General features: G+C 54.7%; 4 protein-coding genes and 1 long non-coding RNA gene across 6 annotated transcripts in view; all 5 read right to left on the bottom strand.

Annotated features, from left to right (window-relative positions):
* SPEN (spen family transcriptional repressor) overlaps window positions 1-1,175 on the bottom strand; it is a 65,260-nt gene extending 64,085 nt beyond the window's left edge. For both annotated transcript variants that reach the window (XM_059487692.1, XM_059487693.1), the window contains exon 1: window positions 1,030-1,175. In XM_059487692.1, coding sequence (XP_059343675.1) covers window positions 1,030-1,112 — 83 coding nt within the window. In that variant the 5' untranslated portion in view covers window positions 1,113-1,175. The remainder of the gene's footprint in view (window positions 1-1,029) is intronic.
* Window positions 1,176-10,397: 9,222 nt separating this feature from the next.
* Window positions 10,398-11,915, bottom strand: LOC132082967 (uncharacterized). Its single transcript, XR_009419893.1, has 2 exons — window positions 11,167-11,915; window positions 10,398-10,615 (listed from the first exon to the last, which is right to left on the bottom strand). It is a non-coding gene; the product is annotated as an uncharacterized LOC132082967 (long non-coding RNA).
* Window positions 11,916-15,550: 3,635 nt separating this feature from the next.
* On the bottom strand, window positions 15,551-20,006 carry FBLIM1 (filamin binding LIM protein 1). The gene is made up of 9 exons (XM_059487440.1): window positions 19,991-20,006; window positions 18,774-19,064; window positions 17,797-18,014; window positions 17,297-17,430; window positions 17,094-17,205; window positions 16,836-17,005; window positions 16,565-16,743; window positions 16,351-16,468; window positions 15,551-16,052 (listed from the first exon to the last, which is right to left on the bottom strand). The coding sequence occupies exons 3-9, from the start codon at window positions 17,987-17,989 to the stop codon at window positions 15,939-15,941; spliced, it is 1,020 nt and encodes a 339-aa protein (XP_059343423.1). The 5' UTR covers window positions 17,990-18,014; window positions 18,774-19,064; window positions 19,991-20,006; the 3' UTR covers window positions 15,551-15,938.
* Window positions 20,007-20,937: 931 nt separating this feature from the next.
* On the bottom strand, window positions 20,938-24,708 carry TMEM82 (transmembrane protein 82). Its single transcript, XM_059487607.1, has 6 exons — window positions 24,582-24,708; window positions 24,439-24,511; window positions 23,772-23,946; window positions 22,618-23,026; window positions 21,517-21,704; window positions 20,938-21,421 (listed from the first exon to the last, which is right to left on the bottom strand). Exons 1-6 carry the CDS (start codon window positions 24,658-24,660, stop codon window positions 21,356-21,358), a joined length of 990 nt encoding a protein of 329 aa, XP_059343590.1. The 5' UTR covers window positions 24,661-24,708; the 3' UTR covers window positions 20,938-21,355.
* Window positions 24,709-24,992: 284 nt separating this feature from the next.
* SLC25A34 (solute carrier family 25 member 34) lies at window positions 24,993-27,287 on the bottom strand. The gene is made up of 5 exons (XM_059487536.1): window positions 26,641-27,287; window positions 26,033-26,098; window positions 25,533-25,685; window positions 25,309-25,443; window positions 24,993-25,225 (listed from the first exon to the last, which is right to left on the bottom strand). Exons 1-5 carry the CDS (start codon window positions 27,097-27,099, stop codon window positions 25,061-25,063), a joined length of 978 nt encoding a protein of 325 aa, XP_059343519.1. The 5' UTR covers window positions 27,100-27,287; the 3' UTR covers window positions 24,993-25,060.
* Between the last annotated feature and the right edge of the window lie 580 nt (window positions 27,288-27,867).

Below are 27,867 nucleotides of genomic sequence, written 5' to 3'. Positions count from 1 at the left end.
ACAGACAACCAGAAACCAGGGAAGAAGCGCTGGGACCTTCCTTTCTCCCCCTCGGTGTCACCGCATTTATTTTTCCCATGGTGACTCATTATTAAGGACGCTCCGTCATTTTTCCAGCACAGGAAGATTAAAGGAAGCTTCAAAATCCATTTTTTTTCTGCTGCTGGTGGGATTAAAGCAAAGCGCCTGGAGGGGCCATGAGCTGAGCAGGGCTCGTTACTCTCTTTTTCTTCCAAAAAACCAGCTTCCAGCGTAGGGTGTACCAACTCGAGAGCATTTCCACAGGAAAAAGGTGTTGCTGAGGCGGTGGGGAAGAAGTCCCTTCCTCCTCCTCCTCGCAGGGAAAGACGGAGGGAGGAGGGAAAAAACCCAACCATGCAAACAGCTACTACTTCCTTATGAGCGGGATTAACCTATGCAATAGAAAAAAAAAAAAAAGGAAAAAACAACCCAGCACGATATAAGGAGTCCAGAGTGCTTCCCGCGTGCAGGATCCCGTGTTTTCTCCGTGGGTTTGTGTGATTTTTTTTTCCCCCAGAGTCACGTTTTCGCAGCTGCAGGCGCTTCGGTTCCCACAGCTCGCTGCACCTCGGGGGGACACGCAGCATCCTCCATGGCTCCAGGTGGGAGGGAAACGCAGTGAAATAGGCGAAAATAAATAGAAAAAAAGTCCGAGCGTTGAATAATTTTGAAAAAAAAAAAAAAAAAGGAATGGAAAACAAGTCGGCCAGGCTCAGCGCTGCCTCCCAACATCCTCGGCATGGGAGCCGCTCCGTGCCGACCTCCGAGCCCCGCTCGCTGCTGCTCCGTCGTTTCGGGTCCATTTTTAGCCATTTTTGTATTTCCCCGCTCCGGCCGCGCCGCCGATCCCGCCATGGCGCGGGTTATTTACAGCGCTGTTTTCCTCCTCCTCTCCACGGGAACCGCCGTCCCCGCGCACTCCTCCCCCCCTTTCCCACGTTTTTCCCTTCGTTTTTCCCCACACCGCGGGTCGGGCCGGACGGGGCCCCGTCGCCGCTCGCCACTCACCGCTTGAAGTGCTCGATGATCTTCTCCTCGCGCACGTTCTCCGGCAGGTTGCCCACCCAGAGGTGCCTGGTTTCCCGGACCATGCTGCGCGGCGCGGGGCGAGCCCGCCGCCCGTGCCCCGGCTCCCGGCCGCCGCCTGCCCCCGCGCCGCGCCGCCGGCCGCCGCTCGCCGCCCGCCGCCGCCTCCGCCTCGCCCTCCGCCCCTTCCGCCGCGGGGCCCGGCCGCCCTCAGCGCCACCGGCCGCCGGACCGCACCATCCCCGCCGGGGGGGCCCCCTGCCCGCCGGGCCGGCTGCCGGGCGCCGGGCTCGCTCTCCGCCGCGGCTGCGCTTCCTCGCCGGCTCCCCCCGCCGCGCCGCCCGCTCGCTCGCTCCCGCTGCCTCCTCCTGCTCCTCCTCCGGCAGCGGCAGCGCGGCGCCCCCGCCGCCGCCTCCTCCTCCTTCCCCCCCCCCGCGCTCCCGCTGCTCCGCCGGCCCGGCCGCGCTCGCTCGCTCGCTCGCCCCCCCTCCCCTTCCCTTTTCCCTTCCCTTGCCCGCGCCTCGCGCAGCGCCACACGGGGGCCCCCGCGCAGGCGCACTGCGCCCCGGGGCGCGCGCCGCGGGGCCGGCGGGGGGGGCGGGGCGAGAGCGCGCAACGCCCCGCGAGGGGGGGGGGAGGGGGGCGGTGAGAGGGAGTGCGCGTGCGCGGAACGGGCGGGGGCAGTGGGGGTGTGAGAAACGGGGGGACGGGAAAATTGGGGGGATGAGAGAATTGGGGTGGGGGTGTGAGAGAATTTGGGGGACGGGAGAATTGGGTGGGGGTGAGAAACAGGGGAGAATTGGGATGGGGTGTGGGAAATGGCAGGATGAGAGAATTGGAGTGAGGGGTGCAAGAAATGAGGGGACGGGAGAATTAGGATTGTGAAACAGTGGGAGACTCAGACACAATGGGGGGGGCTCTGAGAGTCTTATTGGGGAGCTGTGAGGATCATTACAGGGGCTTTGAAAATTGTAATGGGGCTGTGAGAGATGTAACAGGCTCTGTGAGAATTGTGATGAGGGGCTGTGAGAAATGTTTGGGGGCTCTGGGAGTCGTGGTGGGGCTGTGAGAAAAGGGGCTGGGGGAGTTGGAACCGGGAGCTGTGAGAGACAGAATGGGTTGCACTGCAAGGGCAAGGTCCTGCTAACCCCAAACCTACAGCTCCCCCTAATCCCATAAGCATTCCAAAATCCTGGGGCACCAGCTACCTTCATCCCCAGGTGAAGCACACCCAGCCGTGGCCACTGGGCACACAGGTAAAAAGTGAATTGAGGTGATGGCAGGGAGGGCCCCACGCTGCCCTGGCTCTGGTGTCCAATGGCTCCAAAGGCCAGAGCAGCAGGAACCCTAAGTGGGGCTGCAGGAACCCTAAGTGGGGCTGCAGGGGGATCCCCAAACCCCCTTGGCTGCTCCACTGCTCCCCTCCACTGGCACAGGGACAATGTGGCACCCTGGGACACAGGGACAATGTGGCACCCTGGGACACTCCCTCCACTCAAGCAGGGTGTCCTGAGTTGTACTTCCCCCAACAGAAGGGAGACCAGGCTGCCCTGCAAACCACACAGGAGAAACTCCCACCGTGGGAAGGATTCACCTCCCGCTCCCCCACGGGGGCTGGCACAGCTCCTTAATTAACACGGGGTGAAAAAATTGCCAATATCACCCATCTCTAGTTGCCTGACATGTCACACCCCAGCTCTGAAATGTACAACTAGGTATTTTTTAACCCACAAGATCTTCTTTTCCACCAAAATATGCCCTTGCACTGATAAGACACCTATTTCTATGTCCCAAAATGAAAATTAGATCCCATTGTGAGGTCAGGATAAAACACACACCCCCAGCCAGGAATGTTGGTGTTTAAAACCTTCACCACTTCCACCACAGAGCAAACCTGTATTTCAGTGTTTTCCATGGCCAAAGTCTCCTGATGACGTTTTGGTATTGATCAAGCCCGTGTTTTATTGGTCAGAGCTGCCTTTTGCCACCCAGTCCGGCCGGACACCGCAACCTTCCGGCAACAAGTCCACCTTGCTACTGGTCAAAGTCACCGAGCTGTAGTGGCTTAACAAACATGCAAATCTCCTGATTTAATCACGTCTCTGACGCACATGGACTCCATCTGTGGTGGCCCCGAGCCTTATCCCTGGCTCCAGTGGCTGCAAGCCCATCCTTTGGCAGTCCCGTGCCTCAGTTTCCCCAGTGATGATGGGCTCTGCCAAACTGGGATCTGCTGATTAATTAAAAACCCCAACAACTCCTTGCACGCAAGCCATCTATTATTCACAACGTGTGATGGAGCCACGTGCACACCAGAAAATGCGCTGCCAACACGCTCCGCCAGCGCTTCCAGTGAGGAGCTGGGCTCAGCTTTCCATTTCTTTACCTGATGGGAAGCCCAAGGAGCAATTTGTACCTGTCTCTACCTTTAAGGGGCTCTCCATTTCGGAGAGGAAAAACCCAAACCAAAAAACCACCAAAAAATCAAACAGCTCTTCCATGAAAAATTCTCCTCCTCTGATGGGGTGCACTTGCTGCAGCTGCAATCCCAACTGTTCTTCCTCCCTGCTGGGGTGGCACCTCCAAGAGACACACGAGGAAACCACAGCAGCTCCCAGGTGCTTCCAGGGAATGTCACACGGAGTCACTGCTGTCACCCGGCCATCTCACAGGACACGCAGGGGCTGGGAGCTGTCACAAACAAAGCCATCGGCTCTGTTGACAGGAGAGGGTTGAGACCAGCGCCAGGAGGGCTCCATTTACACAACAGCCAGCTGGAAGAGCAGCACAAAGCTCGGCTGGTGACGCAAAACAAAGCTCTGGACCATGGTGATACTCTTCAAATGATTTGCAGGGAAGCTGTTCCTGGTTGCAACCACACCAGCGATGCTGCTGTAACCAGATCCCCACAGCTCAGTCGACGATTTTAAAGAACACAGCCCCAGGCTGGAGAGCAGAGCAGGTACAACCCTCCCCTGATCAGGTCAGAGGGGCTGTGATGAAGGACCAACACCATCCTTGTGTCTGCAGGACACACATTTGTGCCAGCCCAGTGTTCTCCATGAGTGACAGTGTGAGGAGCACCCAGGGGTGAGGCACAGCTGCACTGCCCTGCATGCTGCCCTTCCCAGGGGCCAAACAAGTCAGGACAAGGGGAGCTGAGCTGCTCTCCATGACCCTCAGCCTTTGAGATACACACTGCAAGGAACAATTTAAATTACTCCTGGGAGGGCATAGCTGAGAGTCAGCTATCTACAGACAACTCAGCCAGCCCCACAGTTAAAACATTTGGATGTTTCTTATCAGTGCTTGGAGAGGATTAAAGTGCCAGGCCATTTATTAGTGAGGGAGCAGGTTATAAACCCATCTCAGTTTGAACACCACGTTCATGTCAGGAAAAGCAAGGCAAGAACAGGACAGATCAAAAGAGAGCCATTAAAGGCGTGAGAAAATGGGGCTGCCATATAAGGAGCTAATAAAGTTAGCAGCTCTCCAGTTTGAAAGGGAAAAAAAAAGACAGGAGAAGCGGAAAACATCCTTGGGGTCCACACAGCAGCCTCTCTTTGAGGAGGAAAAACCAATAAATAGAAGTGGGCAGACACGATGCTTCAAAAGGCAGGTTTATCCATTTTGAACACGGCGCCTTTCCCGAGCGGCGGAGCTGCCACGCATCGCTGAGACCGCTCAGCAAACGTTTCAAAAAGCAAAGATTAGATACTGAACAAGGACAGCAACCAGGACTTGTTGGCTCAGACCATCATTTCCTACCCTCAGGTCTGGCTCAGCAACATCTCTGTGTGGTGTGCTGAGAAAGGAGGACACTGCACCCCTCCCTGGCCACATCAGCTGGGATTCACAGGGATCTGAGCAGGAACATGAGGGTTCTCCCCACCACCAGTGCACAGCCAGTTCCTTTCCTTTCTGTAAAAAAGCAGGAGGTTTCCCAGCAAAGAGCCCCAACAAACACTCAGGGTGTTCCTTGGTTTGAGCCAGCCAGCTCCAGCCACCATCTTGTCAGGATAAAATGTATTTATGGGTCCTCCTTGCTCATTGATAGTATTTATTAAAAGAACACTATGACAGCTGAATATCAAATTCCCAGCTAGGCTTTTATCTCCTTTTTAAGCCAGCCTGAATTATTGGCCTAATTTTATAGCTTACCCACTCTGCTTTATGCTCGTTTTCTCCAAGAAAGAATTGGTGCTGTTTGATATTTAGGCCCATTTGTTGCCAATACAGAGGCTATGGGCTCAGGGGCTGAAAACACTTGGAGCACAGAGCTGGGTTCTGCAGCCTTAACCAACACAAAGCACAGGATTTATATTAATAAAGCTCTTGATTTCAGTTCTTTTTGAGGGTTAGAGCTCCAAATCTTCCTGATGAGATGACTCTGTGCAGAAAACTCCCTTGTTTTTGAAATGCAACATTTAGTAATTTATTTTCTGACTCTTTTCCCTGTGGTGTTCTTATCCACGATGCCAGGGACAGGAGCTGCCACAAAATGCCACCCTTTTAGCCAGTGGTTTAGCACAGCCACATCCCACAGCCCAGGATACAGGGGCCCCTGAGCTTCAGTTGACATTGAACCCACTTTTATCTTTATATAAAAGCACATTTCTGTTTTTAAAATTCCTTCTACAAAGAACTAGGGGTTTCTTCAGCAGCAGAACCCAGTGTGATGGTTAAGCCATGCAATCAAAACCTAAGTGCCAACACAGGACTGCAAAAGAGTTACTCTTGCTTATGGTGTGGTAGAAAGAAATATTAAAAAGAGCACCTTTTTTTTAGCCTGTTGTTGGAAAAAATAAAAAATCACAGGAATATCAGTGCCAACTTCTGCCCTGCTTCCCCTTGCTCCCAAACTCCTGTGCCAGAGAGCTGTGTCTGCTCACCTCACAAGGGTTCTCCCCAAACACAGGACTTTCATCACTAGACAGGACTGTGGCCATCCAGGCTGCAAAAGATCACATTTTAAGGAAAAGCCAAAGAAAATAAACAGAAAAAAGACAGCTCTATGTGATTTGATACCCAAACAGGACAACTGCAAAGGATGTAAATCCCCTAGGACTGGTTAGATCACAGAATCCTATACTTTGCCATTTTTAACTTAATTGTTGTACTTTGCCATTTTTTTACTTAATTGTTGTATTAAATCTACATCCAGATGTGATTTTTACCTGTGTGCAATGCCCAGGAGAAAAAAAAAATCTCAGAAATTACACTGGAAATGTTACAGGACAAGCCCCACAGTCCAAACCTGCAAGACAGAGGCTGCTCTCCTCACATTCTGCATTGGATTGAGCAGCACAAAATAAACTCCAAGCCACCATGATCTGAGCTTTGGTTGCATCAAACACCATTTTGATACCACAGCAACACGAGGGTGTTTAAATGAAGAGGAGTGACCCCATGTCTGTGCAGTTAGCACTCCTTCACTCCAGAGAAAGCACAAAGAGAAATATTTGTGCATCAACACCTGCTGTGCTCTACAGCCTCTCCTCCAACACGGCATGGGAGAAGTTCCTCGTCTGCCTTTGGCTTTTATTTTCACCTCTGCAGATCTCACAGTGCAGCTTTTTAACTCCTTGGGCTAAGAGCAAAGCTTGAAAGACTGTGGTTTTCTCCTGAACAGAGGAGGAGTGGAGGTTTGTATCACTTTTTGGCACTGGAAATTCAGGTTTTGTTTAGCTTGGAAATATCATGGATGTAGCTCGAGTAACTCTTCAGGGTGGTAAAAGTTCAGTGCTCACAAGGCAATTCTCAGTTTATCCTAAACTGCCAAAGGAAAGTAATTTAGAATCCCACAGGGTGTGCCAGCCTGAAAAATGTGGAATCATCCCAACAGGCAGCTTCTTGCTCCTCCAAACCTCCCTGCCAGCAATGGCCCATGAAGAGTACAAGGTGCATCTCCAAACCAGCACAGCCCTAATGAGGGAATGAAATCCAAATCCCTGTCCACGCTGCCTTATTCCAAACAAGGCTTTAGGCACACTGTTCACACACCTACCACAGGGAGCAGGGTACGAAACCTGGCCTGGCCACCTCATCCCCACCCTGCACTTCGTTTTGGCCAAAAAAAAAGGATAAAGCCATAGCTGTGCTAGAAATCCCTGCAGCAACCAGTCAGTGAAATAATTTCTCCTGAGGGGCTTCTCCAGGGCCGGGTCAGGCAGCGGCATGCATGGAATCCCGATGTGATATCCTCGTTTAACGACCCCCAGCACTCCCTGTGTGCTAATGACTGCGGGAAGCTGCGCCTCCCAGCCACGTGTGACCTGGCAGAAACCAGCACCAGGTCTGTGGTTATCACCTTTGCAACAAAACAAAGGAAAGGACACTCGCTAAGGAAGCGTTTCCCTTCTTCCTGGCACTCTGAGGAATGGAGTAATAAACCAGCTGCATCTCACGGGAGCAAGTTCACAGAGAAAACAAAATGTAATTCAAGGAGACCCTGATCTTCATCAACACCATTTAAGATGTTCAACACTCCCTCCAACCTGAGCAAAATTAGGAGGAACAGACTATCCCACATAGGTCTGTGGGCTTGGAGGGAAAGGGGCCCCACAATTTTGCTCCCTGGAGGCACCAGCTCTCCCCACCCCTTTTGTGTGTATTTTTTTTAACGTGCCACACATCAGCACAATGCTGACAAGGGCTTTGTATGTTTTCTGCCTATGCAGCAGTTCAAGACACACAACTCTGGATTTTTTGAAAGGGAAAGGGGGAGGGAGCTGCCCTTTGCTGTACTGTTTAATTGCACTGCTTGCTCTTCTGCATGACCACAGGGAAGCGGAAAAGCACCAAGGTTTAAAAACAGAACCATTTTTAGTAGCCAAAAGGATCAAACTCAGTCTTCTCACAAGATACAGTGGAGCTCAGAATAAAATCTACAAGAAAAAAATTATAAATCACCAGGGTTTCTTCTCTGGAATTGGATATGACCCCAGAAAACACCTCATCCATCCTCACTTGCTGCTGTTACAGTCTCCACATTTGCACACCTGCCAATGCAGATTCCAGCACTGAAAAAAAAAAAAAAGGAGGGAAAGGTCTGGAAAGCTGGACTGTGGGTTTTTCCACCTGCCAGGAGCAGCTCAACGAAGGCTGGGTGGCTGAGCTCCAAGGAGCAGCGAGCAGAGCACGTTAGCAGCCTGCTGGAGTTCCCATCTCACACGCACATGCGTGATTGGGACAGCGCTGGCAAACAGCTTCCTGCAAAAATAAGGATGACTAATCCACAGCAGCGCTGCTTTATTTATTTATTTTAAAGGCCACAAGGCAGAGCTTTTTCCAGAAGCATCAGCCTTTGTGAAGCAGCAAGCAGTGGGAAGGGGAAGCCCTGGGACCCACTGATGCTCAGCAGACAGAAGTAACCACAGGAACACTGTGGGTTTGTGTGGCCCGTGTGTGACACACGCAGGCATGGCTGGAGCACTGTCCCTCACGTTTCTGGCAAGGCCAGATCCCACTGCCTGGGTGACTCCTGGAACCCTGTGTGGTTTGCAGGGATCTGCTGTGGAGAAGGGCTTCATAAACAATACATTGTTTCCCTTGGAAAAATAAACAAACAAACAGAGGGAAAAAATAAGGCATGAAACAGCTTTAACCCATAACTGCAGCATCCCCCTGGGTGCTGGGATTTGGGATCAAAGCAGAGCACCTGAATCGCTCGGTGGGCCCAGTCCCCCCAGCAAGGTCACTCCACAGGGACACACATCAGTGCTCCAGTGCAAGGCCGTGCTGGAGCCGCAGCGGAGGCAGCGCTGCAGGAGGTCACTTAGGGACTGCAAAAAGGGAATGGATTAAAAAAAAAAAAAATTAAAAAAAAAAAAATCCATCAGCAGATGTTTACTGACATGCAGCAAATCCACAGCTCTGTGTGGCTGGGGGGAGAGCAGCCCAGTTCCCAGGACGCAGCAAATACTCTGCATGTACGGATTTAGGTTACAGCTTCCAGCCAGCCCCACACCCCACCCCACCCACCCACCACCCCCACCGAAAAAAAAAAAACAAAAAAAACCCCCAAACCAAATTTGTCATCTTTTTAAGCACTCAGAAATTGAGGTTGAGTTTTGCCACCGAGGTGATTTTGGGTGGTGGCACCATTAAATACTTACCCACCTCACAGCCAAGGGCTGCGCAATCTGAAATTTGTGAGTGTTTGCAAATGGTTTGGAAAGCTTTCCAAGGAAGGTGCTGTACGATTGTAAATCCTTCCCGTTATTAATAAAAGGGAGCTATTGTTCCAGCTCTAATCAAGCCTTGTCTCCAGCTGGGCAATTTTAAAATGCAATTCAAAACACACACAGGAAAAACAAAAATAAAAGATCATGAGGAAGCTTCGGGAAAAAAAAAAAAAAAACAAAAAAAAACCCAAACAACAACAGAAACAACAACAACAACAACAACAACAAAAAAAAAAAAAAAACAGTGAAGGAGAAATGAGAGGGGGGAAGGAAAATAAAAAATAATACTCCTGCTATTTAAAATGAATTCCAAGCAGGAGCATGCTGGGGCGGAGGGGGAATCCCCTCTCCCACCGCCTGGGAAAGGTCACTTATGCCATCGGTGCCATGGCCGCGCCGGAGCAGAGCTGCGGCGCTGCCAGCCCTGCCTCATCCATCTCCATCAGCGACAGCTCCGCTTTCCATTTATTTAGAGGGGAACAAAAAAAAAAAAAAAAAAAAAAAAAAAAAAAAAAAAAAAAAAAAAAACACCAAACCAAAAAACAAACCCACAAAAAAAACCCCCCAAACCCCTCCGAGTTGCAAACACCTCCCAGCGCTCTGTTTTCAAGGCTGGGGAACGGAGCAAGGGGGAGCGGCTTGGAATGAGGCTCCCAGCCAGGGAGAGGTGGCGCATCCTCCGCATCCTCCTCCTCCTGCCCGGCGCTGCGGCAAAGGCGCCGCAGTGGGGGCTCCCCGCCCCCGTGGAACCTTCTGGAACAAGCAGCCAAGCTGGAGAGAGGAGAGGAACCCTTACACCCGCAGAGGGGAGAGGAAAAAAACACCAAACCCGTGTAATAAAAGGGAGAGGATTGCACAAGGCCGGGGAAAAATAAGAGATCTCTGTAAAAGTGAAGCCCCCGAGCGGCTCCGGCAGCCCCGGCTCAGGGGGTGGTGCGGCCGCCTCGGCTCGAAACAAAACGCCCCAACAAAGCGTATTTAAAAAAAGAGAGAGAGGAAAAAAAATGGTGGTGTTTGTAGCGCGAGATGGTGGGATAAAGGAGCTGATCCCTCCTCCTGGATCTACAGCAAAGCCGGCCATTGCAGTTCCATTTATCCTTTTTTTGTGCAATGAATTGTCTGATCCGGACTATTGGGTTGCATTTGCAGCTTGACTTACTGCGGTTTGGTTCTGTTGTGCTTTTTTCCTTTTTGTTTCTTTTTCATTCTTTGTTTGGTTTTGGTTTTTTTTTTTGCTTTTTTTTGTTTTGTTTTTTTTTTTTTTTCTGGGTGTACTTTTTTCCTTTTTTTTCATTAAAAAATAATCCTTCCCAAATCTCCCAAGGAAAATCTACATCTCTGTGGAACAAATAAAACATTCAGGCATAAACTTCCAGCATGGACTGTAAAAAAAGAGATGGGTTGGTTTTTGTTATTTTTTCTTCTTTTATTTTTATTTTTGATGGCATTTTTTCTCCTGCTTTTAGGACACATTGTAGTAGGAAACCAATGGAGGAAAACAAAGGTAAAATATATATATATAAAATTAAAGATATATTGGGCCAAAGTTATAGTGATTATATATAATTAAATTATAGTTTTTAGGTGTGTGGGCTTATTTTATACTTTAAGTAGTCCCTGGGAAGAGGTCATATGTATATAAAAATATGAAATACATAGCAGTATTTATATATTTATATTTAATAAATATATACAAGTATTTCTGTATCTATAGAAATAAAAGAGCATCTGTATGGGCCTAAATCTGCAATTCTATGGGAAAAAGCAGTATTTTTAGGTATGTAGCTTTTAAGAATTAAGAGGCAATGTTACAGCCTGTAACAATACTCTGATGCAGGAAAAAAGGGTAAGGCAACATTAAAAGAATATTTAAAACAACAAAAAAATCCCAAACCAAAAAAAAAAAAAAAAAAAAAAAAAAAAAGCATGGTACCTTGGCTACAGCCTCCAACAACGAGCGTGTGGATGTTACGGGATTTGGTTTTTTTTAATGGTATTACCACGTCTGATCACACCAATGTATGATTTTAATTAAGCGAATGGCGGGCGAGCTGTCGTGGGGAGCAGGCGAGCAGCGATGGCTTCTTCCCATTCCACTCCGGCTGCGATGATAAATCAATCCTCGTGCGCTTGGGATTTTTTTTTTTTTTTTTTTCCTGAAGCACTTTTGGGGATTTTCCATGCCGTGAGGAGACCGGGAGATGGCGGCTTCAACCCCTGCGAAGGAGAAAAGCGGTGGAAAAGCGAAGAATTAGGCATAAAACTACCCGGCTTGGGGGTGTGTGTGTGGTGATGATGAAGGGAGGGGTGGGGGGGCATGTGGAAAGCGCAATACAGGGCCAAAACCGCTCAGCTGTGAGGGAAAAAGAAATAATATTTTAGGGGTATCATTGGGGGAGCGGCGGGGAGCTGAGGTGAGGGGAAAACCGGGGGCTCCACCATGGCCGAATAAAAATGCGCATTTCTGGCCATTTTCACATCCTTTCGCAAAGGCGGCGAGGAGAAAAGGGCAGGAGGGAGGGGGGGATAAGAAGGTCAGGTTTCACCCGCAGCGCTTTCGCCGCCCGCCCGGAGGGGATTCCCACAGGATCAGAGCCCTTCGCTGTGCCCACACTGCTCCTCGCCCGTCCTTCCCCCCGCTCTTCGCCCGCCGCCATTTTGTCGCCTCAGAGCCGCTCCCGCGGCCCCGCCGGGCGGCCATTTTGTGAAGCGAGCGCGGGGGGGGCAGCGCCTGAGGGGCCGTGAGGGGCAGCCCCGGCCGGCGCCGCCTTTTGTCACCCCAAACCTTCCTTTTCCTCCTCGTTTTATCTTTTTTTTCTTCAGGAGTTTCTCTTTTTCCTCACGAAACACTTCGTGCTTAACTCCCCGCCTAGAGCCTCATCGCCTCAGCAAAAAAACAAACAAACAAACAATAAAATTAAAAACCAACATACTCAGATGAAGCAATCCAATAAATGAGATTAAAGCATATTCCCCAGCTTGGCTGTGAGGAAAAGTTTAGCAGCACGGAGAATTAAGGTATATATTATTATATACATATTTATTCCCCTTCCTTCTCCACTTTTTTCCCCCCACTGATAAATCCCTGACGTCAATAATCCACCTTGACAAAGGGGATAACCTCTTCGAAAAATATCCACGTTTTTATTTCAATAAAACACCTCATTCACACTGCTTTACTGGACATTTCATCAAAATAAAGATACAACTTAAACCACTTGAAGCCAAATCTGGGTGAAAATTGGTAATTTTCAGGAAATAGGGCTTCAGGATGCTGTAATCACTGATACGATGAAGGAAATCTGGGATATGAAGTAGCAAAACCCTGCTCACAGGTGTGTGCTGTGTGTCTGTTCACAGAAATAGGGTGGGTTGGGCTTTTTATCCTTTATTTTATAAAGAAGCCAGTATAGCACTGGCAGCCTGGTAACGCGCTTGCGCACTCGCCTCATCCCTTTCCCCTCATGCTATCAAAATCAATGTGTTTTAAAACTACGTTGTGGCAGTGGGTGGTTCAGTTTTGCCAGGAAAACTGAGGATAAATGAGAATATTAGCATACAGCTTTTTTTTCTTTTCTTTTTTTTTTTTAATACATATCTCACCTGTGCTGCATCAGGAGAAATCCACGCTTGGGCTGTTCCTTGTATAATCCCAGCTGGTGTTCACCTCTCCCAGAATCAGCAGGATCCGACCAATTTTCATTTAAGAAATAAAATTTTTTTTTAGGCTGTGTCAAAGGAACGTGTAGAAAATAGGTCTGAATGCTCTGTGGGGAAGAACAACGCTGCAGGGAGCTGGCTGGGATGGCATTACCATTAACCTGGGATCCAAAGGAAAAAACACCCCAGTTGTCCTGCAGCTCTTTCTATCTTATTGGAGAAAATCCTGCAGCACCCAGCCTTGCTCCCAGCACCTTTATCATCCCATTATCCTTGCACCACACTACAAATCTTCCATTTTCCAAAGAAACCTGCAAAAAGGTTTATTTTTGTTTTCCACGAAGCAACGCTTTAACCACTGATTCAAAATCACTACAAGCCGTGCCTGGCAGCTTCTCCTTCAATTTAAAACCTCTTTTTAAAAACCAGGCAGTCTTTTGAGTTGTAAAAAGATAACCTTTAGGGTTTTTTTTTATGGGACACACGGTTGTATTCCTGGGAGCATGTTGGCCTCGCAGCAGAGGGAGAATCAGATGCCTTCGCTGGGAAAGCCCAAGGAAATTTTATCCGCGGGCCGCACCCAGCCTGAAGTGAGGAAATATTTGCATTTGCTGCTCCTTGGAAGGCAGCCAGGTCCTTCCCGCTCTCCCCAGCCTGCCAAGAGGGATTGCAAGAGCTGATTGCAGCAGCCAAGGAAGGGCTGGAGCCATCCGGAGCGCTGCCATCCTCTCTGCCCTTTGCCATTGCCACAGGGACAAGAGGAGGCACTTGGAGTGGGGTTTACACCCGGGTTGTCCAAGGTGGGCTTGGCCCCCCAAAATGTTGCTGTTCAGGGCAGGATGTGTGGTTGGGTTATTTCTGCAGACCTGGGTGCTTGCAGAAGTGCTTGTGACGGGGTGAGGAGCCCAAGGACAGGCTGAGCCCTTGCAGCCGGTCTGGGTTTGCTCGGCAGCGGGACGGGATCCAGCTCCTGCAGGATCTCCTGCATGCGGCTCAGAATTCCTCGAGCTCCTCCCAAGGGAAAACACGAGGCTGTGCTTTTCAGGCACAACGCTCCCCCATGCATCAGTTCGTAGTGCTTCTCCCTTTATCTGGGAAGAAGATGCCTTAAATCAGCCTTTTTGTCCTCTTACCCGTGTCCATCTATCCCTGTCCCTTGTCACCCTCCAATCCTGAAATATCACGTCAAGTCTGACCACACCACATCCCTTCACTATGCTGCCAAACACTCCAGTGGTGCCTTTCCTTTCTCCTTTGCTTTCCAGGACCTTCTCCAAGGCTGCCTGTAAATAAAAGCATTTCCCTGCCTGTCTCCGGCCAAAAATTCTGCAGTCCCAGTGCCAACAGCCCGTCCTGGAAGGCTCCAAGGGAGAAATACCCAACTCCTTCCCACCATTCCTCAGTGGAAGGGTAGTGCAACTTGGAATAACACATCCAAAACACCACTCAGCATTGTACTTCCATCCTCCTCAAAAACCTTAAGTGGAAAAATATCTGTATTACAAAAAGCAAGCAGCTCTTTGCCCTCCGGGCCTTCTTTTTCCTGCTCCCTTTGGCCACTGCCACATCCTTTTACTTTTTTAGCATCATTTTGATGCCACATTTTCCTCACAGTGCAAGAATCTTTGGAAAGTGAGAGCTGACTTGCAGCACAGGAATTCCTTGGCATGGGACAAGGAGTTCCCACCCAACCGGACCTAAAGCCACCAACTTACGTGACCAGGACAAACCACAACTTATTTATAAATACCTTTAAAGCAAGTTGTGACCTGATTGATGGCCCGGAGATGCTCATTAACAAACACTGAGTAATCAGCTTTGTAGACAGGGAAGAGTCATCAGGAAATAGTTATTGATGTGATTAATTAACCATCAGTAACCCCTTCCCTCATAAACACAGCATGCGCCGGAGATGTTGTATGGTGATCCAGAAGTTGCTGGTCTGGTGGTTGCTTTCTTTGTTTACAGCTCCCATTTTCCATCAGGAAAGCATTAAACATCATCTCACACGCTCTTGCTATTTTCCGCTCTTGATTTGTGGCTTTTTAAACACTTTCAGTTAAAAAGAAAGTTAAAAAAGTTTCTCCGCCTGGTTTGCAACGCCCTCGCAAACAAAACCACTAAGCACTGGCAACATCGGTTGTGCAGATGTTGGGCACGCAGAGAAATGGTCTAATTTCTGCTGGTTTGAGGCCTGGACTACTGAGAGGAGATCAAAAAGCTTCCACTGGCAGAGCGATATAATCTTGGATAATATGCAGAAAGGGGGCTGTCCGTCTTTCCCAGCGTTCCAGCCCTGCGGGATGCTTTTAGCTGGAGTTTCTGTCTGATGGAGGAATCTGTGCTCCGGCTGCCCTCTGCCGGCTCCGGGATAGACAGTCAGCAAAAAAAAACCCCAAACCACACCAAAACCCCTTTTATCAACACCACGAAACATCGCCAGATCCCATATCCACCCCAAAAAACAACACTCGGCTCTCCCCTCGGTGACAGCAGCATCTGCCACATTGCTACACCCTAAAATCAACTTTTGTGGACCGTAGTTATGGACCAATTATCACCACGCCTAGAAAATCCAAAACCGGCTTTTTTTTCCTTATTTTTAAACTTGGATTTGATAGGTTTGGAATGCAGGGTGGATGAAAGGAATGAGAGTTTTTAAACTCGGGGTTTTATTTAACTGCAAGTAACTAAATCAGTGCCCGCTCTCCACAGAGAGAAACATTTCAGTGAAACCCCAAGGAAGCTTGAGAAGAAAGAAACACCACCCAAGAAAACCAAACTGGCCTTTGGAAGAAGGAGTTTTAAAAAAGAAATAAGGAATAAAACCTCCATTCCTCATTGCTGCTCTGTCAGGGCATTTTAGATTTATCATGAGCGCAATTCTCCACCCTGCCAGCCCACTGGGTAAGGGTCCTGGGGACATTTTGGTGAGGAAAACCCAGTTCTGCAGTAATTTAGGGGGTGCAGCAGGCACCCAGAGTCAGCCATGGGGTGCATCCCACTGTGGGCACCCCCCGTTTTGGTGCCTGGCACTGCAGGGTCTCAGCAGGACGACTCATTGCGCCAGTGGATGTGGCAGGACTTGCAGAGGAGGTGGTCATCCAGGGGGTAGCACCCATTCTCTGTCAGCTCCGGTGACAGGGGCATCCTGCAGCTCTGAGGGCAAGAGGGGAAAAGGAAGCCACCTTTTAGGGGTCCCCGTGTGTGTTACATCCCATTTACCCCGCAAAACCCACCAGCACTCTGAAAATTGACAAACTACATCAAAAGCATGCAAAGCTGAAGAGGTTCTTTAAACGTCACCCAATTTTACTTCATTTCCCCCTTCTCATTATCTGTAAGATAAACTGGGGGCTAAAAACCAGCTGTGGGTGCTGCCATCCCTGTGTCCATGCTCAGATAAAGTTCAGTACCACCCCCTTAGCTTTGGGGGCCCCCATCCCCGGGGCTGTACCTCGCAGCGGTAGCAGCTCTCGTGGAAGCTGCGTCCCAGGCACTCGATCTTGTAGGTGTCCTCGTCCTCGTGGGGGACAATGGGGCGCTGGCAGGCGCTGCACACCACGGCGTATTTCCTGATGGGAGCCAACAGGGTGGAGTGAGCCCTGTGAGGTGACAGGGACAAGCCAAACCCAGCTCCCAGTGTGGGACACCCTCCCCCCATGACCAACCTGTAGTAGTCAGGCACGCAGTACACGTCACCCTGCTCATCCAAGGCGAAGCTCTCAGTGCCGATGGCCCGGCCACAGGCAGCGCAGGAGAAGCAGCTGGGGTGGTAACCCTTGCCCAGGGCACGGACAATGTGCTCCGTGATCAGCCCCTGGCACTTGGCACATTTCTCCAGCGTGGCCTGGAATTTAGGGAACACATGCCGTGAGACAGCAGCCCACACCCCCGAGGGATGCTCCGAGGGTGCCGGTTTCCCCGATGGAGGATGGGTACCTGGAAGCAGGTGTCACACGTGGGGCACCCGTCTCTCTGGAAGTAGCGCTGCCCAGCCAGGAGCCGGCGGCACGTGCGGCAGGTGAAGCAGTCAGGGTGGTACTGCTTCCTCATCGCCTCCACTGTTGGCTCCCGCAGCCCCAGCGCCTTGTGGCAGAAGGCACAGATGTCTGCAAGAAGCAGGGAGAGCGGCTGCGAGCTGTGTGCCTCAGTTTCCCTCAGTGGGGAGGAGCCCATGCACAGCTGGGTCTCCCTTACCTCTGGAGATGTCCCTCCCCGGGTCTCCATTCACATCCTGCCACTGCTGCTTGCCTGCTTGCTCCTGGGAAAATGTGGGTGGCTTCAATTCAGCAGGGAAGGTGGAAGGAGCCTGACAAGCGGGGAAGGGCAAAGCCATGTTAGTTATAGCCTGCAGGTGGGGAAACTGAGGCACTGGGGGGACTGCACTCTGTTATCCTCACCTGGATGGTGGCAGGTGCTGCAAGGTCCAGTTGCTGCAGTGCCAGACCCAGCGGCTCCATGGACAAGGGCTGGGGCACTTCAGAGAGGGGCAGGACTGGTGGGGATGCAGGTACAGGGGCCATCGTGTGGGTTTCTGCAGCAACAGACAGATGTGGGGGTTTAGGGGATCAGTAATGTCCACCCATCAGAATATCAGGGTGTCACAATAACACCCCAACAGCTTTGCAGCAGCGCTCGCTGACCTGCCCCAAAAGCAAACGCCATCAAAGCAGGAGGGACAAACAGCACCGATAAGCACCCGGCAGTGGAGAGCAAACAGAGCCCGTCCCCAGGAGCCGGATCCATGCTGGGATGTGTGCAGGGGTTTGGGGAATGCCCCCCAATAAAATACCCCCACATCCCCTTCTGCACGCACAACCTTCAGCAAAGCATCCCCACATCCTCCTCAGCCCCATCGCCATCCCTTCACACCACTCCAGCCCCCATGGACGCCCCTCACCTCCGTTGGGTAACTGGGGGGGTGACAGCAGGATCTGGGGCTGGTGGCTGCCAGGGACCTCGGCACCACCTGGCTGCGGCTCCCGCTGGGTTTTCTCCTTGGTGGCCACGTCCCTCCGTGGTGGCACGAGGGTGATGAAGATGGATGAAGCGATTCTTTTCTCTGCTTTCCCTGGCAACATCGCTGAAGCCATGGAAGGGCCAGATCGGGGGTTGATTCTAGGGAAAATAAGAAAGAAAGAGAGTAAAACTCGCAGGCACACTGGCAGCTCCTGCAGCCCTGCTGCCCTTCAGCATCAACTCGCGCTCCCTCCTCCCGGAAAGGGAGAAGGAATGAGTGTCCCCTCCCACGTCACAGCAATAAATGGTCTCATGCCTGGGAGGACACAGGGTACAGAGTCCTGGCGAGGCAGCAGCTAATAGCGTCCATTTTCACACCTCTGTGGCCAAATCCCACCTTTTCATAAGTATTTGCATCCTCTGTATTTCCTCTTATTGCTCCCACCCACCTGGGACTAAATTCTCCATGGGCAGCAGGAAGTACCCACCTTTCCTTTTAAAACACAGAGCTGCTATAGGATTTTGCCTTTGCAATCCCTTCTTTGAAATCTTTCTACATCCCTACTCCCTCTCTCCTTACCCCCAATTCCCTGCCAATCACTTCCAGCCCTGCACTTCTCCCCTATTTATCCATGTGGGAAAACTGAGGTGCAGTGCTGTGAATCACCACGTCCCTGACACTGTCACATCCCTGAGCAGCACCCGGCAGCACAGGCAGGATGCACCCGACCCCGAGAAACCCTGCTCAGGAAGGAAAAGAGCTGTTTATCCAACTTCCCAAGGGGAAAAGCAGCTGGGGCGAAGCTTCCCCTTCCCAAATGGAATAGATTGCAGGGTGGAACCCTGAGGCTTTAGTCAGGGTGCTGTGCTGGTGAAGCAGAATTCATCCCTCAGGTGAATCAGCAGCTTGAAAAATACCTGTGTGATGAGTTCCCGGTCTCATGCGGCTCTGCTCCCCCAAAATCCCACTCGCGGGGGTCAGCACATTCTTTGTGGGGCAGACAGACTCCCGGAGGTGGGCGAAAATCTTCGCGATGTTCCTGCCGGTGACTTCAGCCTCTGACTCAAGCAGGGAAGGGATTAAAGAGGAAAAAGCACCCGGAGCACTCGGCTCCCTCTTTCCCTCCCTCCCCGCCGGCTACCGGCGCTACCGGCCTTGCCCAGCTCCTCACCCGCCGCAGCCGCCGCTTTTCCTCCTCCCCAGCAGAACTGCGGAAAACCGAGGGGGGAAAGAAAAGAACAATCATAAAAGAAAAAAAAAAAAAGAAAAAAAAAAAAAAAGAAAAAAAAAGAGAAAAGAAAAGAAAAAAACAACCTAAAAAAGAAAAAAAAAAAAATTCTCCGGGGTTAATGGGAACCATGTGCTCATCGCATTCCTCTTTGTGCCGGGGCTGACGGGATCCCGGCGGCCCCGTCCCCCCAGAGCCCCCCGGCACGGGGCCATCGGGGTGGCCGAGGCTCGAGGGGGGAATTAATGGGGGTCCCCCCCCTGCCCATGCAGCTCCATCCTGGTTTGGGGTGGCGAGGCCACACTGGAAAGGAACGCCCCTGGTCTCCCTGAAATCTCCTGGGGTGGAAGCTCAGGTGGGATTGAGGGGATAGGGACACTTATGGGGTGTCCCCAAAACCCCCAAAACTGGGACGGCACACAGCCCTCTGGAGCTGCACCTCAGCTCTGTCCCCTGCCCCAGGGACCTCTCAGACGGTGCTCCAAGGACGCCCAAGGAAAAAGGGATGGGATAGGGGTACACAACGCTGGGTGTCCCACCCCGAGTGGTCCCACTGTCCTCTTGTCCCTCACCTGGGGGTGGCCTTGCAGCTCCCCGGGCATCCCCCGTGTCCCACCGTGCAGCCCCACAGCTCCCTGTGCCCTACCCTGCAGTGCCTGTCCCCTTTGGAGCGGTGGCCCCACCGTGTCCCCCTGCCTGGGACCCCCCATCCCCGCCCTGGGAGAGTCCCCAGTCCCCTCCTTGGGGTGGCTCTTGGTCCCCTTTTCTCATCCCAGGATGACTGCGGTGCTTTTCCCATCACCTGGGGTGTCCCCTGTCCCCTCCTGGGGGGGGGGGTCCCAATCCCACACCTGGAGTGGTCCCTACCTGAGGGTGGCCCTGTCCCCTACCTGGGGGGGGTCGTACCTTGCGGACGAGGTTCTCTGCCGGCGGGACGGGTGTCGCCTGCCCGGAGGTGGCCCTGCAGCCTCTCGGGGGGTGACCCTGTCCCCGTGCCTGTCCCCTACCTGGGGAGCCGCTGCGGGTCCCTCCGTGCGCTCCGCGGGCGCGGCGGGGGCAGCGGGAAGGCAGAGCCGCCCGGCATCACCGCCCCTTCCTCCCTCCTCCTCCTCCTCTTCCTCCTCCCCCCTGCCTGCCCCACAGCCCCGGGCGGAGGAAGAGGGGGGCACGGGTGCTTAGGGTGCCCCATTCACCCCCCGACCGCCCCACGCTCCCCAAAGTGCTTCGTGGGTGCCCCACGGCCCCGTGGGTGCCCCATATACTCTGGGATTGCCCCTTCCCAGGTTTTGCCATGGACCCCCTGAGAGCCCCACACACCCTCAGGGCACCCAGCCCCAATGGGTGCCCCCCATACACCCCCGGGGTGCCTGTGTACCCCAATACAGCCATAATATCTCCATATACCCCCAGCATAACCCCTCTCCTCCAATACAGCCCCAGTTACCCCCATTCAGCCCCATACTCAAAATGCCCTATATTTCTTCTGTGCACCCCCAGGACACCCATGTGTCCCCTAGAGCCCCAGCATGCCCCATAAACCCCTATAGAGCCCCCCATGCTCTGAACACCCCCAGACCCCCTCCTGCTCCTCCCCACATTAGGGGTCCATGCCCAGGCAGCCAGAACCCCCCTTCCCAAACTGCACCCCACCTTCTCAGAGCCTGTTGTCCCCTGGCACAGCACAGCAGGCTGCAGGTAGGGGGAAACTGAGGCACAGCCAGAGGGTCACCCCACTCTGTGCCTCAGTTTCCCTTCCCAAGGAGGAATTCTACCCACCTCCCTCAAAAAGCTGCACCACCACCATCCCAAGTGCCTTCCCAGCACAATGGGACCCCAGCTTGCTCTGCCCTGGATTTTGCTGGAAAAAAACACCTTTATTTTCTGAGATTTATAACCCCTGGAGGCCCCTGACAGTGTGGCCCAGCTGCCAGCAACGATGGGACATCCGTCAGCAGCCTGCAATCCCACTGGGACAAGAGGACAAACCTCAGCAGTGCTGCGACCTCGCAGAGTCCCCCCAAAAACCAGGGGCAACGTGAGCCTTCCTCCCGACTCCTCCATCCCACGGGATGGGGTTGGACGCCTTCCAGGAGCCCTTTTTGGGGTTGGACACCTTCCAGGAGCCCTTTTGGGGTTGGACACCTTCCAGGAGCCCTTTTGGGGTTGGACGCCGTCCAGGAGCCCCTTTTTCCTCAGTCCCCACGGGGGATCCATGATGGGGGATTCTGGGGTGCCCAGCAAAGCCACCCCGAGTTTCTGCTGTCCGGTTCCTCATCGGGACGTCTCCCCCGATCCGGATCCTGCCCGACGATCCAGGCGAGGCTGCTGGGCAAAATCCTGTGTGGGACAGAAGAGAGCCCAAAGGTCTCTCAGGGTGGCCCTGGGGGTGTCCCCAGCCCTCACCCTGTGTGGCACGGGGTGTCCCCTCTCACCTGCCTGCAGCAGGACTCCAGCAGCGCCCCGGAGTGCAGCAGGCACCAGAGCTCCCCCAGCAGCGACACCAAGACGTGCAGGATGTCGGTCCATCGGCCCACGGTGAGGAGGAGGATGAAGAGGCCGCCCATCCTCACCAGCACGGTCCGGAACGCCGCCCCCCTGCCCGTGCTCTGCCGGGACTCCTCTGCGAGGACACAGCATGGGGGACACTGGGACCTCGGCAGCCCCACAGCGGGGACACCAAGCGGTGGCTTCATGTAGCCCCTATACACCCCAGTACATCCCATGTACCCCCCAAACAGACCCAGGGCACCCCAGGTACCCCCAGGACATCCCATGTAACCTCTGTACACCTCAGTACCCTCTGTGTACACCCGGGATATATACACACACCCCCTGTAGACCCCCAGGACACCCCATATACCCCTGTACACCCCCAGAATGTACCATATATCCCCTACAGACGCCCAGGATACCCCATATAACCCCAGAATGTACCATACACCCCCTTACAGACCCCCAGGATGCCCCATATACCCCCAGAATGTACCATACACCCCCTTACAGACCCCCAGGATGCCCCATATGGGCCCTATACACCCCCAGAATGTACCATACACCCCCTTACAGACCCCCAGGATGCCCCATATGGGCCCTATACACCCCCAGAATGTACCATATACCCCCTTACAGACCCCCAGAACACCCCATATGGGCCCTATACACCCCCAGAATGTACTATATACCCCTATACATGCCCAGAATGTACCATATACCCCCTTACAGACCCACAGAACACCCCATATGGCCCATATACACCCTCAGAATGTACTGTATACCCCCTACAGACGCCCAGGATGCCCCACATAGCCCTATACATCCCCAGTCTGTGTTTAATATACCACCTGTACCAGCCTCAGGACAGCCTACGTACCCCCTGCATACCCTCTGCACACCCCATATACCCTGCATACACCCCCAGGACCCCCTAACTGCCCCTATACAGCCCCAGGTGGCCCTGAGTGGCCCCACACACCCCCCCATCGCACCCCCAGCACACCCCACACGCCCCCCAGAGCTGGAGCATCCCCACTCACCCTGCATGTAGACGACCAGCAGGGTGTAGCAGATGCTCAGCGGCGTCCAGAAGCGCACGGCCTCGCCCGTGGAGAGGAAATCGCGGTTGATGAGCTCCACGGCGGCCAGGTCGGCCACGGCGAAGGTGAGGCCCAGGGCGTTGCGCAGCAGGCGCGGGATGCCGTGGCCCGCGGGCAGCAGCAGCAGGCACAGGCCGCAGTAGCGCTGCCGGCTGTGCAGCTCGTACAGGGCGCAGACGTGGCGGGCCAGGCGCCGGGCGTGCAGCGCCAGCAGCCCCGCCAGCCCCGCCGCCAGCGCCAGGTTGCAGGTGCGGTGCGGAGCCCCCTCCAGCAGGAAGGTGAGGCCGCAGGACACGCCGCAGCCCAGGGAGTACTGGCACAGCAGGTAGAGCTGGCTGCTGTGGGCGCCCTGCAAAGCAGAGAGGGGGATCATGAAATCATGGGATCGGTTTGAGGACCTCCAAGATAATGAGCCCAATTGTTCCCCCAGCACTGGTGAGTTCGCCTCTTAATCGTGTCCCCAAGTGCCTCATCCAAACACTTGTTGAGCCCTTCCCAGGACCGTGACTCCAGAACTGCCCTAGGCAGCCTGTGCCAGTGCCTGAGCACCCTTCCCATAAAGGATTTTTCCCAATATCCAATCTAAACCTTCCCTGGCTCAGACTGAAGCCATTCCCTCTCCTCCTGTCCCAGTTTCCTGGGAGCAGAGCCCAATGCCCTCTGGCTGTCCCCTCCTGTCAGGGAATTGTGCAGAGCCACAAGGCCCCCCCCGAGCCTCCTTTCCTCCAGGCTGAGCCCCTTTCCCAGCTCCTCAGCCCCTTCTGGTGCTCCAGCCTCTTCCCCAGCTCTGTTTCCATCTCTGGATACACTCCAGCCTCTCAGTGTTCTCACCACAGAGGTCCCAGAACTGGAGGTGTCCCAGCAGTGCCAGCACAGGGGACAAGCACTGCCCTGGCCCTGTGCCCACACTGGGACCAGCCAGGGGCCATCGGCCTCTTGCCCACCTGGGGACACCTGGCTGAGGTGCAGAGGGACCCATGCACCCCCTGCACCCACAGCCCCTCCATCCCCCGTGGGTGCTGAACCAGCCCCCAGTTCCCAGCTCCATCCACACCGTACCCCACGGTGCCTCAGTTTCCCCCGTGCCGCCTCACCTTGCCGAGGGAGAGGATGGTGCAGACGGCGCGCAGGGAGAACTCCAGCACCACCAGGGCGGCCACACGGGAGCCCACCAGGGCCAGCAGAGCCGTCAGCACCAGCACCTGCAGCGGCTCCAGCAGCGGCCGCCGCGCCGCCATCACCTCCTTCTCCGCCTGCCTCTCCGGGTTGCTGGGGACAGCAGGGGGGACACTGGGACCTCACAGCCCCACCACGGGGACACCAAGCATGCCGTGGCTTCATGTATATGTAGCCCCTACACACCCCCAGTACATCCCATGTACCCCCTATACAGTCCCACGGTGCTCCAGGTACCCCCAGGACATCCCACGTACCCTCTGTACACCCCAGTACCCTCTGTGTACACCTGGGATATATATACACACACCCTGTAGACCCCCAGGACATCCCACATACCCCTACAAACCCCCAGAATCTACCACATACCCCCTACATATCCCCTACAGACCCCCCATATGGGCCCTATACACCAAAATGGGGTGACAAGCCTTAGTGACATCCCCCTCTGTGCTGTGCAGCAGAGGCTGCAGCCCCTGCCCTGCACTCCTCGGTGCCAAGATCCACAGCCCAACAGCAGATCCCAAAATCAGATCCCCCAAAACCAACTTTCCCCCCTAGAGGGGACAAAGGACTGGCGCTTACTTTGCACACTGGATGTAGAGATAAACCTTCAGGAGGCTGCAGAGCACCGAGACGGCGCAGGCACCCACCAGCCCTGCGGGGAAAGGCAGCAGTGGGTCACCGGTGTCCCCTGGGCTGTCCCCAGGCCACCCTCGGGGTCTCACCTTGCAGCAGCGCATCCAGCAGTGCCCAGCCCCACGCCAGCCCGGGCAGCGCCGGCAGCCAGGACCCCAGGGAAAACATCTTCTATGGAGAGGAGCCACAGCGCAGCCAGGCCCCGGCTCCAAGGTCCGCGGGGTGGAGGCGGGGAGTGGCTCCCCCCGGCTGGTAAATCATTACTGGGGCAAGCCAGGGCAGCTGGAGCTCATCTCGTCCGGCCGGAGCTCCAGCTGCCCCGTGGAGGTGAAAATTAGGAGAAGAGGGATGTGATGCACATGGAGGAGCTCAGGGACCACCAGCACCTTTAACCCTCCCCACGCCGGCACTGCCATTCTCCTCTCCACCCTGAGGCATCGCAGCATTTCAGGTCCTGTCCCCTCATCTGCACCACCCCAATGACCCCAAGACAACACCAAAAATAGAAAAACCTCTTTATTAACATCGGTGGTGGTGGCAGGAGTCTGTCCTACAGCCCTGGGGGCTGCTAGTGCTGAACCATGTTCCTGAGCTTGTCCCAAAAGAAGAGGCTGAGCACGGTGTGGGGGCCGAGGCGGAGGTAGACGGCGCCGAGGCCCTTGTACAAGCCTAGCAGCCCTTCTTTGCTGGAGATTTGCAGGATACAATCCAAAAACCCTCGGTAGAGCTTCCCCTGGGGAGAGAGGAGCCAGCTCTGCCCCTCTGCCGGATGGGAAAAGCCGCGTGTCCCCCGTGCCTTATCCAGAATGGCCTTACCGTGCCGTCGGCATCCACAGGCTGGTTGTAGAGACGCGTGCTGATCGTGTCAAAAGGTGTCATTGTCACAGCCACAGCCACACCACTCACCATGCCCCCCGCCAGCACCGCCGCCCAGCTGCCCTTCCTGAACCACTGCGGGAAGTGCCGGCATCAGCTCTTGCCAGCAATGAGAGCGAGCCCGGGGGGCCGCGGGCGGCCGGGCCCGCGCACGCCCCGCTCACCTGGCGCTCGCAGACCCAGTCCTTGGCCGAGGCGAAGGTGGCGAGCTGCACGGCCGAGCCCACGGCCACGCGGGGCACGGCGCCCGTCACCCCCCGCCACAGCCCCACCACCCCGTGCTGCTGGTAGATGCTCTTGAAAGCGCCGGAGATGCTCTGGGGGAAGAGAGGAAATTGGGGAAAATGGGGAAAAATAGGAATGGTGCATCCCACCCGGCAAAGTATCCCACCCCTGCTGGTCCTTGGTGACACGAAGCCGCTGTTGGCCTTGGAGAGATCTCAGGGGGTCTGGGTTCTCCGGATTCGCGGCCCCACGTGCCTGTCACACCCCCTCTGTTCTCGCACTGATATTTTTAGCATCATTACGGGGCCAAGCAGCCAAACAACAGCTTTAAATTCCTGCTGACCAAAATAGCACGGTCCCCGCTGGGGCCCGGAGCATGCACGGACAAAGTGCCAGCGAACCCTCTGTGTCCCCCCACCCCGACCCTGTCCCCACTCACCTCATGGTTGTGCTGGTGGCCCACAGCCATGGCCGACAGTGTCTGGGCTTGGAGGTGGGTCTTGACCTTGGAGGGGGACAATGCCAGGTGACAAAACCCTCCAGTGACCCCCCTGGGACCGGCTGTGCTCCCCTCATTTTCTTGGTAGATTTTGAGGGGAAGTTTCAGCCCCTCAGACAGACGTGGGGGACACAGCTGAGTAACCAAGTGGTAACTCCAGACTTTGAATCCCGTTCCTTTTACCCCTCTCTCCCAGGGCAAAGGGACCCTGCAAACACCCACGGCTGGAGCTCTGCAACCCCAAAAAACCCTCTAAAATGGGAGGGGGGGGAACCCCCACAATTTCTTTTGGGGTAATTTCCTTATGGGGGAGTTCTCAGCTGGTTCCTCAGGGGGATTTGGGGGACAAAGCAGGGGGAGAGCATGCACAGCGCAGCCCCACATTTTGGGGTGGGGGGGATGAAGCAAAGCGGGGGAAGAGAGAACACACCAAGCCAGTGTTTATAGGATGCAGCCAAGATGCCGAACCTTTTGGAGGGTCCCCAAAACACCCCCCTCCACACCCCACATGTTTTATACACCCCACTTTGGGACAGAGCAGCACTCACCAGGTACGCGGGGCTGCCCACGATGGCTCCCACCGCCCCGGCCACGGCCCCGGCGGCCACGGTCCCGCCGGGAAACCCGGTCCAGCCGGCGTCCTCGGCGTGCGAGTAGCAGTAGAAGCGGACGCCGTTCATGAGCCCCTGGTAGAGCAGCCCGGCCGCCAGCCCCTTCTGCAGCCCCCGCAGCCCGTCCGCCCGGCACACGGCCACGGCCGCCCGCAGCACCCCGCGGTACGGCCGCGGGTACGTGCCCGGGGGCTGCAGCTCGCCCTGCAGCTGCAGCCGCGTCTTCACCACCTCCAGCGGGTTGGTGAGGAAGCAGGCCAGGCAGCCGGCCGTGGCCCCCAGCACCAGGTCGGTGGCCGGGGGCACCCCCCCGGTGGAGGGGGGGCTGTTTTGGGGGGGATACTGGAATTCCTGCAGGGAATCGGGAGGGCGGGGGGCGAGGGTCCCCGCCGCCATCCGGCACCTGCCCGCGGGGGTGGCCCCAGGCTCCACCTCCCCGAGCAACCGCAGGGAAAAAAAATCCGAGGGGAGCGAGAGCGAGCGAGCGCCGCCTCCTGCAAAGCAACCCCCCCCCCCCCAATCCAGCCCCCAATTTGGGGAAGGGATGTGGGGCAAAGGTCGGGCTGGGGGTGCGAGTCCGGCCCCCCCCGACACCGGCGCGGCCCCGGCAGCCGCGTCCAGCCGGGCCCGCTCTCACGTGATGGTGCTGCCCCGGCGCAAATAGGGAAAAGCAGGCAAAAAAAAAGGGCGGCAACATTGAAATGGTGACCGAGGGAGAGGAATTTTGCGGGCGCACGCAGTTACTCCCCTGCCCCAGCCAGCCTGGGGAGGAGGATGAGGACTGGGAAACTCGCTGCGCTTGTGGCCGCGCAGCGGGGGGACTTGCAGAGGGTCTCGCCCGCCTCTCCCGGTGCTGTGAAATTGGAGCTTCCCGCGGAAAAATGCTGCGGGGGTGGGGATGGCGGTGTCCCGCCCCCCGCCGTGGATTCCTATTTGTGGGGCTGCGCAGGGACCCCCTGGTACCCCCATGGCCGAGGCACCGCGGTGGTTACTGAAGGGCAGGACGTGCGGACCCCCCCATATCCCAGATCTCCCCCTGCCAGCGGCTGTCCTGGTACCCCCAACACTTTCGTTTCGATGCCAGAAGTCAAGGAGGGTTTATGGGGACAGTGGGTGATGCTGGGAGCTGGCCCCATGGCCGTTTCTTTCTCTTCTAGACTGGAT

This window comes from Ammospiza nelsoni, chromosome 22 (assembly GCF_027579445.1).
Source record: "Ammospiza nelsoni isolate bAmmNel1 chromosome 22, bAmmNel1.pri, whole genome shotgun sequence".
Taxonomy (NCBI): domain Eukaryota; kingdom Metazoa; phylum Chordata; class Aves; order Passeriformes; family Passerellidae; genus Ammospiza; species Ammospiza nelsoni.
The sequence above is the reverse complement of the archived record's forward strand: the minus strand, read 5'-3'. Positions and strand labels throughout refer to the sequence as shown.